Genomic DNA, 14,488 nt, shown 5'->3' with positions numbered 1-14,488 from the left:
CTGCCCTGGTACAGCAAGCAGTGATAGTCAGCCTTGTCCTCGGGCTGGGCCCCCGTGATGGTGAGGGTGGCTTTGTTCCCAGAGATGGAGGCAGAGAAGCGATCAGGGACCCCAGAGGCGCGGGTGTTTGTGTTGTAGATAACATTTCTGGGAGCCTGGCCTGGGGTCTGCTGGTACCAGCTGGGTTCGTTGTAAGTAGTGACTGACCCAGAGCTCAGTCCACAGGTGAGGGTGACCGTCCCTCCTGGAGACACCGACAGTGACGGTTCCTGGATCACAGTCTGAGCTTCTACCCCTAAGAGAGACAGAAGAGAGAAAGCGGTTGTTATGGAGATGAGGTGCCCTGAGACTCTGCTTGGAGGTGCCCCAAGGCTGCAGAGTCCCGGCCCCTGACCTGAGCCATAAGCAAGCAGCCTGAGCAGTTCAGCATCCAGGCCATGGTGGGGACCCTCCCAGGACATGGCTTCCTGAGCCTCCTGGGCTGCAGGTGGGGTTCTGGGCCTTTTCATACCTCCACCCCGTCAGGAGGAGGAGGCGCCTTATGCAAATCACTTCCTCCTCTCCCTGCCCAGGTCACCTGAGGTCCCTGGGGTGGGGGGACTTGAAGGAGGCAGATGCTGGACCTCACGCAGAGCAGAGACAGCACGGGGAGGAGCCCCTGAGAGATGGGGCGACGTCTTTCAGCAAAAGTGCCCCCGTGACCTGGTGACCTCGGCCCTCTATCTCCTCCCCGGAGTGTCTGAGCCTGAAGGAGGAGTTTGCAAGTCTGTCTCTCTTGCCGCAATAATCCAGCCTTTCCCACACCTGAGCCCGTCTTTAGAATACTCTCTGTCTTCTCAGGGAACCCTGAGTCCCGTCTGTGCGGTGCTGTCCGTCCTCCTCCTCCAGCCCTGAGCCGAGCAGGAAATCCCGGAGCCTGTGTCTGCTGTGAAGGGTGAGCGGTCACCCTGGAACACAGTCTTGTAAAGTGTCTCTAGTCCCGGCGGTGGGGGGACCAGGGCAGGGGTGGTGACATGCAGAGCCAACGGCCAGGCTTGGGGTGACAGCCTCCTGTGCTGTAAAAAGATATGACAGTGTGAATTAGCTTCAGGAGAACTGTAGATTTTAGGGGCAAAAGATCACCATCTCGTCATGCCATGATGATAGCTGGCAAGTTCAGTCAAAACAAAGTTGGAACACATGTCTCATCATCAGAAATAGAAAAACCCCGTGTATGAAGAGGTAGGTGTGGTGAGCATCATGGACGTTGTAAAACTCCCTTCCCTGTGGCTCTGGGTGGAGCCGATGGACACGGGACGCAGGAGGGGTGTGGGGGCAACGAGGAGGAGAAGGGGCTCAGACACCTCAAGTTAACGTGTGTGGAAGAGACAGGAAAGTCTTGTTCACCTCTCGTTTCTTTGACATAAAAATGTAGATACTATTCTTATTTTGTATTCATGTTAGATTTGCTGCTAAAGTAGCTGTTTAATAAAATCCACATGATTTTTGTCAGAGGTGTTTGAGAACCTCAACTCATAGAGGTGAAAAATACATATTTCTACTTAATTCTTTTCTTATTAAAGGAACATATTGATGACAGGTGGCGGAGCTTGTAATTCCATATATTTCATGTTAAAGTGTTAACATAAAGTATTAATATAACGGGAAGGAACGAGTAAGGGAGCCACAAAAACTGACACAACATCACTTTCCGTTGTTCAATTCAAAATGTTGAAATTGCCAAATAACACAACAGGGAACATTTTTAAATGACACAGATGGTGACAGAGGGTCCTTGCCTGCATCCCTCTTCCATGGGGAACACCCGGGCGTTCTGTGGGCAATGGGGCAGCCTCTGCAGAGGTCTCATCCCCTGTCCAGGTATCCCCGGAGGTCGAGGTTCCTGAAGGAAGTTCATTTATGTTGTATGACCGTCCCTCTGTCCTTGTTTGGGTGGCAGGCCTGGGCACTGACCCCATGACAGAGCAGCAGGAACTGAGAGGCAAGCCTGTGGCTCTGAGCTGAGAGCTGCCGTGTCCCCTGGGGGCCCCGGTGCAGGACGTCACCCTCCAGTGAGGACCCTTTTGCCCAAGTGGGCAAGAGCCAACAGAGGAGGTGCCAGCCTGCCTGGCCAGGACCCTGCGCTCTCCGAACAGACCCACAGCGCCCCCCGCTGGACTCAGACCTCCTCCTGCACTTCATGCCACAGCCTCCTGGAAGGGCTTTCTCACACTTGTAGCTGGGTCTTCCTGATGTCACCGCCCAGGGCAGTAGAATGAGTCCCCTTCGTCTAATATGGGCCTGGTCATTGATTTTTCCAGATACCTAATGACCTCAGACCCCTGAATAGTATGCTGATAAACTAATGAATTTCAGGATTCCCTGTGTCTGAGTTTGCTCTGCTTAGCTCGTGGGTTCACTACCAGAACACAACCACCCAAACCTGAGTTTCCAGGGTTCAAACTCCCAGCATGCCCGTGGGTGGTGCCTGGTCAGGATTCTGAGTTTCCTTCCCAGCTTGACAGGTACTCAAGGTTGAATTTGCAGGGCCTCCCGGGATCTTCCCAGCTGACTACATGGCTCTGTTCTTATTTCTCTCTTTGCAAAGAGAATAGGAGTCTCTCAGGTACAACGAATCTCTTCTTGATCACTTCCAGGGGTTCTCATTCACCCTTGATCATGGTCCTCACAGTACTTCTCTTTGACTCAGATATTTAAAGATGTTTTTAGTCTGATTTTGTAATCTTTCCATATTAAATGTTTGGTATAAAAGATTATGCCTATAAATGGGTTCGCATCCTTGTCTGGGCTCCTGTTTCATCTCTGGTTGAGAAACCCTTATGACTGTTACCTGATCTTCATTGGACATGGTGAAGTCTAACCTAACCTTCGATTGTTAGAATCCATAGATTTAATGGAGGTGGGTTTATAAGGTCTGTGTCCAAAATAGTGACATTTATCCAATATCATCCCAAACATGGAAGCACGGAGGGAAAAGGGGAAGAGATCATGAGGCAAAAGAGGAGAATATGGGCAAGTGTGGAGTCTGAGAGCCACGTCCTAATGGGGAGGGTATCCCTATATGTGGAAAGGAGGGCTCTTCAGGCATCAATCCACAGAGAAAGGGAGGCACCCAGCTTCCCTAAGGGTCAGGGTTCAGGGCTGAGCCTCTGACCAGGAGAGGGTCATGTGGGGCATGGGAGAGGCCCCCTGGGGCTCCAGGGCACAGATGCTTGACTTCTGCTTCCTCGACATCCTGCTCAGTACCTGTGAGGGACCCTGTGTATCTGGACACATGGGCATTCTGCTTGTGTTTGGAGACCAGACAGAAAAAGAACAATTTCATGGACCCCATAATGATGGACCAGGATGAGAGGTGAGACGGCCTGGATTTAATAGCACAGGTGACAGCAGAGACCTGAACCAGCACTGGTGAGGTCACAGGCAGGGTCAGGGCAGTGATGGGTCGACACGGGAGTACAGGCCAAGCTTTCTTCAGACATCCCCATCACACGGGGATTTCCTGTGGCTGTGGTTAGTGATGAGCTGTGTGACACTGATGACCACCCTCCTCATCAGGCTGGGGTCCAGAGTGATCAAGAAGGCCATCTGGACCAACCAGGGGGTAGAGATCAGGGCTGAAACCCTGAGTGTCCCTCATCTTTGTCATCGGGCAGAAAGGCAGGGATTTTGCCTGGAATCTCTTGTCATCACTGCCATGGTGATCCCCGCTTCCCCACTGACCGTTCTACAGGCCATATGTCCCTTGTATCTGGACTCATCGGGGGCATCACAAGCAGAGGGACATGGGCACATCTTGGGGAGCCCCTGCTCCGGACAGTCCACAGACCACCCAGCCCTGAAGTAGGAAATGCTCCAATGGGGTGGAAATGAGAGGAGGGGAGGGCAGGACAGAGCCAGCACCTGTGGGTCAAGAGAACCACTCCTGGGCTTCCCTGCCTCCTGCGACGTATCACCGGTGCCCCTCACTCCTCACGCTCTCTGCTCTGCCCCTTCAGGAGCAGGGTTCACACCCTGGGGGACGATCTGCCTAATGGGATGGTCCACGGCCTCTGCTGAAGGTGCATCTGGGAAGGACTCCTGCTCCTGATCTCCAGTGAGGGAGCTCAGCTCCATGGCTCCCTTGATCACATGGATGACCAGGGTGCACTTCAGTGGTATCAGAAATTGTTTTCATTTTCTGAGACTTCAGCAAAACTGACTGTACAATTGGGAGGAGACTTATTATGAACCAGAACATACCTCAGGAATTAATGGATTCTGGGGTATTATTTAACATTTGACCGTGCTCTAAGAACAAGCCCCTGACAGGCTGAGGCTCTCGTCCCAGTTTCCCGTCTACCTGTGTCTCTGTGAGAAGCCCTGTTGCACCAGCCTGCATGGTTAGAGATAGCCTCATCCTCAGGCTGCAGCCCAGAGACGAGCAGGAGCCCCGCGTTGGCTGAGGCATCTTTGGATCCAGAAAACCCGCGGGGACCCCAAAGACTGGTTCTTACTGGAGTCTGAGTGGTAGGACTGGAGGACTAAGGAGGGCTCGCTGGCTTCTGCTGGTTCCAGTAACAGCAGAGCAGCCAACACTGATGTCACTGCTCGGGGTGCAGGGAGCCACAGGGTCAGCTGCGGTCTGTGAGGGGACAGGGGTCTCCCCACAGACAGGGCATGAAACCAATGCCAGTCACAAGAGTCCATGGTTCAGGGCTGCTGATCCAATGCTGACACCCACAGCAGCACCAGGGGATCAGCTGTTCTGTGGTGAGAGAAGCCATCAATACACGGGGGTGACTCAATAGACTTACAACTTAGCTTAATAGTACAACTATGAAATTAAGATTCTCCAAAATACCAAATGAAAATAACAGAAAGCCTCATGACTCCTGAGCGGATCTGAAAATGAGCACGTGTCTGATAAAGGTGGGATTGTTGTGGAGTATTCTAAACTCCCTTTCCCTAAATGACCTCATGAGGAGCGGAAGGACTGAGAAGAGCAGCTGAGGAGGTTTGGGGTGAAAACCTCTGCAGTAAGTTGTGAAGTACAGCCACAACATTCTTATTCTCACCACGTGAAACGAAATTCAACTTTATATCCGTTTCTGAGCTGCTGCTACAGTGTCTGCTTCCCACAATGTGCAGTAATTGTGTTCCTTTCTCAGTAGCTGTGTCTGAGGCCCGATTCCACCAGCCAAAGTTCCGCACTGCTGGATTTGGAGCCTATTAGCAAGGTTCCTCTGACTCAGTAGAAAACATATCATTTTGTGTGTATGAAAATTGAGGATAAGGCAAATTTAAGGCTTAAGGGAAAAGGGAGAATTAGAAGGAATAATCCCACTTATTCCAAAATACATCACTGTTAACTGTGGCCCCACAGCCGAGGCGGCCAATGTGCAGACCCCGCACCTGAGTGTGAAAGGGCAGTGACAGGGAGCAGGACACAGGCGTGTGACCTGTGCTGCGTGACCCCATGTGCGGGTGAGGCCAGGAGCTCAGGCTTCGGGTCACTTGCCCCTGGGTGAGGCCTCCTGTGAGCAGCAGGGCTGAGTCCCAGCTGAGCAGGAACAATCAGCCTCGTCGTCGGGCTGGGCCCAGAAATGGTCAGGCGGCCCCACCCACCCGGAGCCCGCCAGCCTCGCTGTACCCTGTGGGCGGGTTGTGACTCCTGTGCTCAGAGCTTGGGACTCAGCACGACTGAGACGGCAGCCAAATCGCCCCCTTGGTGCCAACAGTGCTGCTGTTCCCAGGCAGGCGAGTGTGGCTGAGCGTCCATGGAGTCACTGACCCTGGCTGAGTCCCCCCTGCCCAAGCCCCGGACACCACGAGGGGACAGAGCAGGCTGAGAGCAGGACCTGCTCCCTGTGCAGGAGAGAGGCCCAAGGGCTTGGGGGCCTCCCAGGGCTCAGATGTGCTGACGGACCCCCACCTCGGGCACTGAGATAGAGAACTAACAGACACTGTGTCCCCAGTGATGGGAGACTTATTCTGTGTCCTTTGAGACCCTCTCCTGGGAATGTGGTGCTGAGGGGACTTTGAGGACAGAGGGGAGAGGAGGAGCCTCCATGCTTGGGCAGATCCCCAATGACCTGGACCCAGGGTTCGGCAGCAGCAGCAGCAGAAGGTCCAGCAGAGCCTGAGCAGGAAGCCCCTGGGCTGCCCCACCTCCCCCAGTGAGACAGGAGTCCTGGTCGAGTTCCCGCTGGCCTGGAGCTCTGGGGGAGCCTGAGAGGCAGACACAGGAAAGGAAGGCGCAGCAGCCTGGGCCTCAGCTCAGCCCAGGGACGGCCGAGGATCTGAAGTGTCCTGAATCAGACACAGCTGGATACTGTCTCTCTGGTTCTGACCTGATCGTCATGGACTCTGTCCGCCAGGACCTGCCTCTGGCATTCAGGGCCTTCTGCTCAACGTCAGATATTCATATAGTATGTGGTTGCTAAAGAAAAGCATTGGTGAGGGGGCAGAATGAAGAAGATCGGAAAATATTTGCTGGACCAAATCCCTCGTGTCAGGCTCAGACTGCAGTTTTAAATCAAACAGACAACAGAAGTGGCTGCTATGGCAGAGGCCATGTCTGAGGAGAACAGGTTTTTGTCTCACTTCCCCCTGGCCTGGAGCACTGTGCTGTGTTACCACTCTGATAAGATGCACAGAAATAATCTGCCTCGTCCTCAGCCTGGAGCGAGCTGATGGTCAGGGTGGCTGTGTTCCCAGACCTGGAGCCGGAGAATCGGTCGGGGACCCCCGAGGCTCGACTGGTGTCACCATAGATGAGGGTTCTGGGGGCCGATCCTGGGATGTCTTGGAACCAGCTCACATAATTGCCATATCCAACGTTGCTGCTGCTTCCAGAGCACGTGATGGAGACCCTCTGGCCCAGGGACCCGGACACGGAGGACGGCTGAGTCAGCACAGCCTGGGCCCAGGATCCTGGAAGGGAGAGAGACAGAGATGGTGACTCGGGGGTCCAGACACGACAAAGGGGAGCAAGGCCTGTGAGTCTTCCCAGGGCCCTTCCCCTGTCCTCCCATCCAGTCACCTGTGCAGAGAGTGACCAGGGTGAGGAGCAGAGGGGACCAGGCCATGGTGGACATGTCAGGGCGTCCTGCCTTCTGTGGCCCCACAGCTGAGCAGAGCGTCCCCACACCGCTCCTTCCCTTCTTCATATACTGAGAGAGGGAGGGGCCTTTCATGCAAATGAACCCTCCCAACCCCCACAATGCTCTGATCACCTCTGGGACCTGGCTCAGCTTCCTGTTCCTGAGGGAAGCCAGTGTATGATCAGGGACGGGGTTTCCTGGGGCTTCGGTGTGGGATGTAAAAGCTGGAAATCCAGATCTTAAGGCACCAGAAAGTACCAGGGGGCCTGTCTCTGCTCTCACCGCCACCCCCCTCCCCCCAGCCGCCAACCCTCAGGAAAGGCCTCAGAGCGCCCCCTGGTGTCCGGGCCCAAGCACACATCCTGACCTGGTGATAGAGCTCTTGACTCAACTTTCCCCAAAGTGGTTTTGTAATTATAGCTTCAGGATGTGTTTGGATAGAAAACAGCAGCCAACTGTAGCTTACCCTGTAGTGCATGTGAGTGTTACACAGTGGATGTGTGATTCTGAGATTTTCAATGAACCAAAATGTGTTCATGGAGTAGTAAAAATCTAAGGTCATCCCTTAAAATAGATGCCTAAATTTAACTGAAGAAAATGTTGTGGTTCAGTCACTAAGTTGTGTCCGACTCTGGCTCTGTTTTACTTTTGCATTGCCATGGTAGTATTTCTAAAACATAATTTAATTTTAAAGACTTTCTAACATGTATGGCATCTCCACTGGGGGATTTTATGTCGTAGCAGGACATTCTCTCTGTGAAACAGGGCAGGCTGAGTTATCAGAGCCATGGGTCAGTCTCAGATCTGAGATGAGACACAGGACATGACAAGGCAGATCAGTTGTTCTCAGGAATCTCAGACGGGACCATAGACATGGTCAGACAGAGCAGCAGTCACGGCCCCGGGAGCAGAGCCCCAGGACAGGGTCTGCTTTCCCAGCCCAGGGCCCCAGCAGCTTCTCCTGCGCTCACCATGCATAAAATCAATCCCACAGCAGCTGAGCACAGACACTCCTCAGCCAGGAATCATTTCCCAGGTGTCAGGACCAGGGTTTCTCTCCCCTCCTGACTCCTCACTCAGTGGGCACACGGGACGGAATGTGAGTGTTCAGGGGATAAATCAGCTGCTGGAGGGCTTCCCTGGATCCCCTGGGAAATGAGGGGGAATCAGGGGTGGAACAGGGAGGGGACGACCTAGGGTCACATCTGAGAGCCGAAAACCTGAGTCTTCTCTGGAAGGAAAGGTTAGAGGGGTTCAAGGAGGGGAATGAAGTGAGTGTCCAGTTCAGGAAGTTCTGGAAACATGTCCATGACTTTCTGTCAGAGTGACCCTGGTCATGACGGAGGAGCTCAGGTGTGGAGTGTTGTAGAAACAGGGAGCCCAGGATAGGGAAGAAGTCATGAATCAGAGGGGGCTGGAGGAGGGGAGAGGCTCTTAGGAAAGAGCTGAGGAGGAGCAGGAGGTGACTGAGGGAGTTGGAGGGGTGCAGGGCGTGGACTCTGGGGTCTTCTCCCCTCCTCTGCTCCGGGGAAGAGGGTGGGGCCCTGGTGACTATGAACAGGACATCCTTGGCCCATTTGCAGCTTCACTCCCAGAAAGAACTTGAGGGCTCGGGCTCTATGTCTTCCTCCTCTGAGAAAGCTCCTGCTGAGACCTCCAACTCAGTCCAGGGAGCCCAGGGACAGGGCCAGGTCAGGGGAACAATTAGGGTGTGTTCAGGTTCTGCCATCTGAGCAGGTGCACAGCGCCCCCTGGTGTCGTGCGTGGGGAATGTTCGTGGTGGGGAAAATGAAGCAGGGCTGCCCTGTATCTTCCACCTGAAAGTCCATCAATTATGGTTGTGTGTTCACTGCCCACCGACCCCACTGCTCTGTGTCTGACTCCGCCCAGGGCCCCTGGGCAACTCCTGTCAGCTGCTCCTTCCATCCAGGGGGTGAGACCAGGCCCTGCTGAGCTGCTGCCCTCAGGGAGGGGAGCCGGGCTGAGGGACCTGCTGTGCTCCACGGATCATGGATGCTCAGATCCCACAGTGCCAGCCACCCACACCCACCTCATATTCAGCACTGATGGCCCAGCTGGGGTCAAGGCTCAGGTGTCTGGCCCCACACTCAGCAGCAGAAGGGACGGGGTGCACACGAGCCTGCTTTTCCCCTCGCTCGGTTTCCCCTTGTTTCTGCTCCATCTCCCAGCCCATTCCTGCTTCCAGGGACGGGACACTGGGGGCGTTCCACTTGTTGAGGGGCCGGCTACGACCTGGCATCCAGGCACCCGGGTAGTCAATGGGGCGTGTGGGGATTTGGGGAGCCAGTTCTGAATAAGGTTCTTCCAGGAACATAATGGAGAAGGCAATGGCACCCCACTCCAGTGCTCTTGCCTGGAAAATCCCATGGATGGAGGAGCCTGGTGGGCTGCAGTCCACAGGGTCGCTAGAGTCGGACAAGACTCAGGGACTTCACTTTCACTTTTCACTTTCCTGCACTGGAGAAGGAAATGGCAACCCACTCCAGTGTTCTTGCATGGAGAATCCCAGATGTGGGGGAGCCTCGTGGGCTGCCGTCTATGGGGTTGCACAGAGTCGGACACGACTGAAGCGACTTAGCAGCAGCAGGAACATAAATCGTCCCAGGAGCCTCGAAGTGTGTCCTTAGACAACACAGATTTGTGGAAATTCCACCCAATTTCCATCTTCTTTTGAAATTAAGATGTGAATAGTGTTTGGGGGGTTTTGTATTTTTATTGTGAATTGGGAGTGAATGTGTCATGGGATTGCAAACATTCAGACACGACTGAGTGACTGAACTGTGTCATGGGAAGTTAATGTGACTAGGCCCAATTTAAGACAATTCTCAGGGGTTATTTCACAATAATACACAAAGACATACTTCTGGAACGTTGATGTTCTTAAATATTTTGGGAAGGTTCTTGTTAACCACAGATTCCTGCCACCAACAAAAGGCTGTGATTCAGGAGCTCCAGTTGGGAAACTGCACTCTAGAAAATTCCACTGGTGGTGCCCTTTTAGGTAAATGAAATATTAATTTGTCTCCAAGATCAAGTTCATGACGCTGTACATCTCTTAGTGTGGATTTGAATGACAAGAGTCCTAATGGCAGTGGTGGGGGTGTGAGTCTCCCTGTGGAGCCAAGCCTCCTTCCCAACAACAGGGGCAGAGAGGGGTCCCCTTGGAGAGATGGACACACCGGGGAGAGCTGGGAGGAGACATGTGGCCATGAACACCGGACAGGAGACAGGCCCAGAGCCTCCCTCCCCATGGGGACCCTGGACCTGTCCCACCCCCTCCCCGCCTCTCCTGCCACTAAGCGCTGAGCCCTCTGAGCACAAGGGCAGGTTTTGGTAGCACTTCCCCCATGGGCTACATCACTGTGGCATTGTAACTACCAGTTCCCAGACCACAGTGATAATCGGCTTCGTCCTCGGACTGGGCCCCCGTGATGGTGAGGGTGGCTTTGTTCCCAGAGATGGAACCAGAGATGCAATTAGAGACCCCAGACGGGCGACTGTTTGTGCTATAGAAAAGCAGTCAGGGAGCCTGGCCTGGGGTCTGCTGCAACCAGCTAGGGTAGTTACTGGTTGTGACTGACCCAGAGCTCAGTCCACAGGTGAGGGTGACCGTCTCTCCTGGAGACACTGGCCGTGACGGCTTCTGGGCCACAGTCTAAGCATCTACCGCTAAAAGCAACAAGAGACAGACAGGGATTGTTATGGAGACAAGGACCCTGAGACTCTGCTTGGAGATGCCCCAGAGGATGCAGAGTCCCAGCCTCTGACCTGGATCGTAAGTGAGGAGCCAGAGCAGAAGCACTGTCCAGGCCATGGTGAGGGCCCTCCCAGGACATGACCCTCTTTGGCCTCCTGAGCTGGAGGTGGGGTCCTGGGCCTTTGCATGCCTCGCACCCCATGAGGTGGAGGAGGGGCCTCATGCAAATTGCTTCCTTCTCTCCCTGCCCAGGTCACCTGAGGCCCTGGGGGTCTTGAAGGAGGCAGACTCTAGACCACACAGACCTAGGACAGGACAGGGTGGAGATGTGAGTGATGGGAAACTATCTTTTACCAAGTGTTCCCCATGACCCTGGAGACCTGGGTCCTCCAGCTCCTCCCTGGACAGTCTGAGGCTGAAGGAGGAAATGGGGTGTCCTCACTTCCTGCCCGCAGACTAGGCCATCCCAAGTCTCCCCCCATCCCTGGGACATTTCTTCTTTCCTCAGTGAAACCCCTGCTTGTGTTCTCTGCAGGGCCTCAGCAGAAACTCTTCCTGCAGCAGAGAGTTCCCTGGGACATCACAGCCGTGGCGGGGTGTGAGGGGACAGGCGTCTCCCCTGACTCAGCTCTGGTCCCTGTCCCAGGAGCAGCAGTGGGGGGAGCAGGCCTGAGGGAATCTCACATGTCGAGTTGCAGGGCCAGGCTTGGGGTGACAGCCTCCTTTTTTTAAGAGGCATCTATCATAAGGAATTAGTTTTACTTCAAGTTTTGAGGGGACAGTTCACAGTGTCACTATGAAATTGTGACATCCTGGGCAATATCAGATCTAACAGTTCAGGAAAGACATGTGTCTCGTGATGGAAAACAAAAGTAACAGTGTGTGAACACCTCAGTGTGAACATGAAACATTTAAAATGTTCTTTCAATTGACTTTCTGCTGTGGAGGGTGTAAGAAGATTAAGCAGGAAGCACAGACTCTCTGAAATAATTGGAGAAGTTGAGGAACAAAATTTGTGCTTCTCTCAGTGTGAGATAATGCTTTTATTTGGTATTCATGTTTTCAGTTCAGTTCAGTCACGCAGTCGTGTCCAACTCCTTGCAACCCCATGGAATCGCAACAAGCCAGGCCTCCCTGTCCATCACCAACTCCTGGAGTTCATTCAGACTCATGTCCATCGAGTCGGTGATGCCATCCAGCCATCTCATCCTGTGTCATCCCTTCTCCTCCTGCCCCAATCTCTCCCAGAAATCAGAGTCTTTTCCAGTGAGTCAACTCTTCACATGAGGTGGCCAAAGTACTGGAGTTTCAGCTTCAGCATCATTCCCTCCAAAGAAATCCCCAGGGCTGATCTCCTTCAGAATGGACTGGTTGGATTCTCCTTGCAGTCCAGGGACTCCTCAAGGGTCTTCTCCAACACCACAGTGCAAAAAGCATCAATTTTTCGGTGCTCAGCTTTCTTCACAGTCCAACTCTCACATCCATACATGACCCCTGGAAAAACTGTAGCTTGCCTAGATGGACTTTTGTTGGCAAAGTAATGTCTCTGCTTTTTAATATGCTATCTAGGTTGGTCATAACTTTCCTTCAAGGAGTAAGCGTCTTTTTATTCATGTTTTGTTCCCTGGTAAATGAGCTATTTATTAAAATTCAACATGAATATTTATTTCTCTATACATGCTGGAGAGAGTCAGCTCATATCAGAGAAATATTGTCTTGAAATCTGTTTTGCTATTATGAAAATATTTGCTGATACAGTTGGATTAAAGGGGGATTTTATATCTGTCAAACTCGTTCATTGAAGAGAAATATTTAAAAACATGGAAAAGAACTTAATAGGGAGGTAAAAACAAAATATCAGTTTCCATATATGTCACTAGACAACATTGAAAAATGAGAAACTGCAGCAAAATAAGAAAGAAATAATCGAAACAATGCAAAATTTATTGAAGCAATTTCATTTCTATTGTGTGATGTTCACTTTTCTTCGCTTAGACATCAGATCACCTCCAGGACGAGACAGAGGAGCAGGAACTGAGAGGCAAGCATGTACTCTGAGCTGAGAGTTGTCCTGTCACCTGGGGGCCCCGGTGCAGGAACATCACCCTCCAATGAGGACCCTGCTGCCCACGTGGGCAAAGCCAACGGAGGAGGTGCCAGCCTGCCTGGCCAGGACCCTGCGCTCTCACAGACAGACCCACAGCGCCCCCTGCTGGACTCAGGCCTCCTCCTCCCCCACTTCACACCACAGCCTCCTGGAAGGGCTTTCTCACACTTGCAGCTGGGTCTCTCTGATGTCACTGCCCAGGGCAGAAAAATGAGTCCCCTCCGTGTAGTTTGTGGCTGGTCAGTGATCTCTCCAGGTCACTAATGACCTGCAGACTCAGGGAATGCTGACGTACTTTCGGATTCTCTGTTGTCTCAGTTTGCACTGCCTGGCTCCTGGGGCCACTACCAGAGCACAACCACCACGAAACAAGTTCAAGGCTTCAAAGTCCCAGAGTGTCCATGGGTTATAGCTGATCGTGATGCTGTCGTGATTCTCCCAGGATGAAACGTGGTTGATGTTGTGTCTGCAGGGTCTCCAGGAGTTGTCCCAGCCCTAATTGCACATCTCTCTTCTTATTTCTGTCTTTGCAGAGAGAATATGACATTCTGGGGGAAAACATATCTTTTTCTTGATTACTTCCAAGATCCTGACAGCGTTTACTTTTTACTTCTGACTGCAATATATATAAGGTGTTTTCAGTTTGGTTTCATAACTTTTCAAGGCTTGATGTAAGAGACTATGGCTATCAATAGGAATCTCATCCTTTTTAGGGTTTCCTCCTCCATTGCTGGACTTAGAAACCCTTATGACCTGTTACCTGACCCTCAGATGTGGCCCATGTCCCTCTGCTTGTGATGCCCCCGATGAGCTCAGATCCAAGGGCCCCATGTCCTGTAGAAGGGTCAGCGGGGAAGCGGGACACCATGGCAGTGATGACAAGGGATTCCAGGCAAAATCCCTGCCTTTGTGCCCGATGACAGAGGTGAGGGACAGTCAGGGGTTCAGCCCTGTTCTCTGCCTCCTGGTGGGTCCACACCCCATCCTTGATCACTCGGACCCCAGCCTGGTGAGGAGGCTGGTCATCAGTGTCACACAGCTCATCACTAACCACAGCCACAGGGAATCCCCGTGTGATGGGGATGTCTGATGAAAGCTTGCCCTGTACTCCCGTGTCGACCCATCACTGCCCTGACCCTGCCTGTGACCTCACCAGTGCTGGTTCAGGTCTCTGCTGTCACTTGTGCTATTAAATCCAGGCCGTCTCACCTCTCATCCTGGTCCATCATTATGGGGTCCACGAAACTGTCCCTTTTCGCTCTGGTCTCCAAATACAAGCAGAATGCCATGTGCCCAGATACACAGGGTCCCTCACAGGTAGTGGGCAGGATGTCGAGGAAGCAGAAGCCCAGCATCTGTGCCCTGGACCCCAGGGGGCCTCTCCTACACCCCACACGTCCCTCTCCTGCTCAAGCCTTTGTGCTCTGCCCGAACCCTGACACTTAAGGAAGCTGGATCCTCCCTTTCTCCGGGGATTGCTGCCTGAAGAGCCCTCTCTCCAGGAACTGGGAGACCCTTTCTGTTAGGATGCGGCTCTCAGACTCCTCACTTGTTCATTTCCTCCTCTTTTGCCTCATG

General features: G+C 53.0%; 1 protein-coding gene and 1 gene segment (V, D, J or C); both read right to left on the bottom strand.

Moving 5' to 3' along the window:
• LOC789205 (immunoglobulin lambda-1 light chain-like) overlaps positions 1-14,488 on the bottom strand; it is a 448,173-nt gene that overhangs the window by 245,597 nt on the left and 188,088 nt on the right. The window lies entirely within an intron of this gene.
• Positions 6,482-7,122, bottom strand: LOC132342654 (immunoglobulin lambda variable 1-40-like). The segment is given in 2 exon segments: positions 6,482-6,915; positions 7,025-7,122. Coding segments are annotated over 2 exon segments (429 nt in total).

The sequence above is a fragment of the Bos taurus genome, chromosome 17, assembly GCF_002263795.3.
Source record: "Bos taurus isolate L1 Dominette 01449 registration number 42190680 breed Hereford chromosome 17, ARS-UCD2.0, whole genome shotgun sequence".
Lineage (NCBI taxonomy): Eukaryota > Metazoa > Chordata > Mammalia > Artiodactyla > Bovidae > Bos > Bos taurus.
Note: the sequence above shows the minus strand (reverse complement) of the source record. Positions and strands in the feature narration are given on the sequence as shown.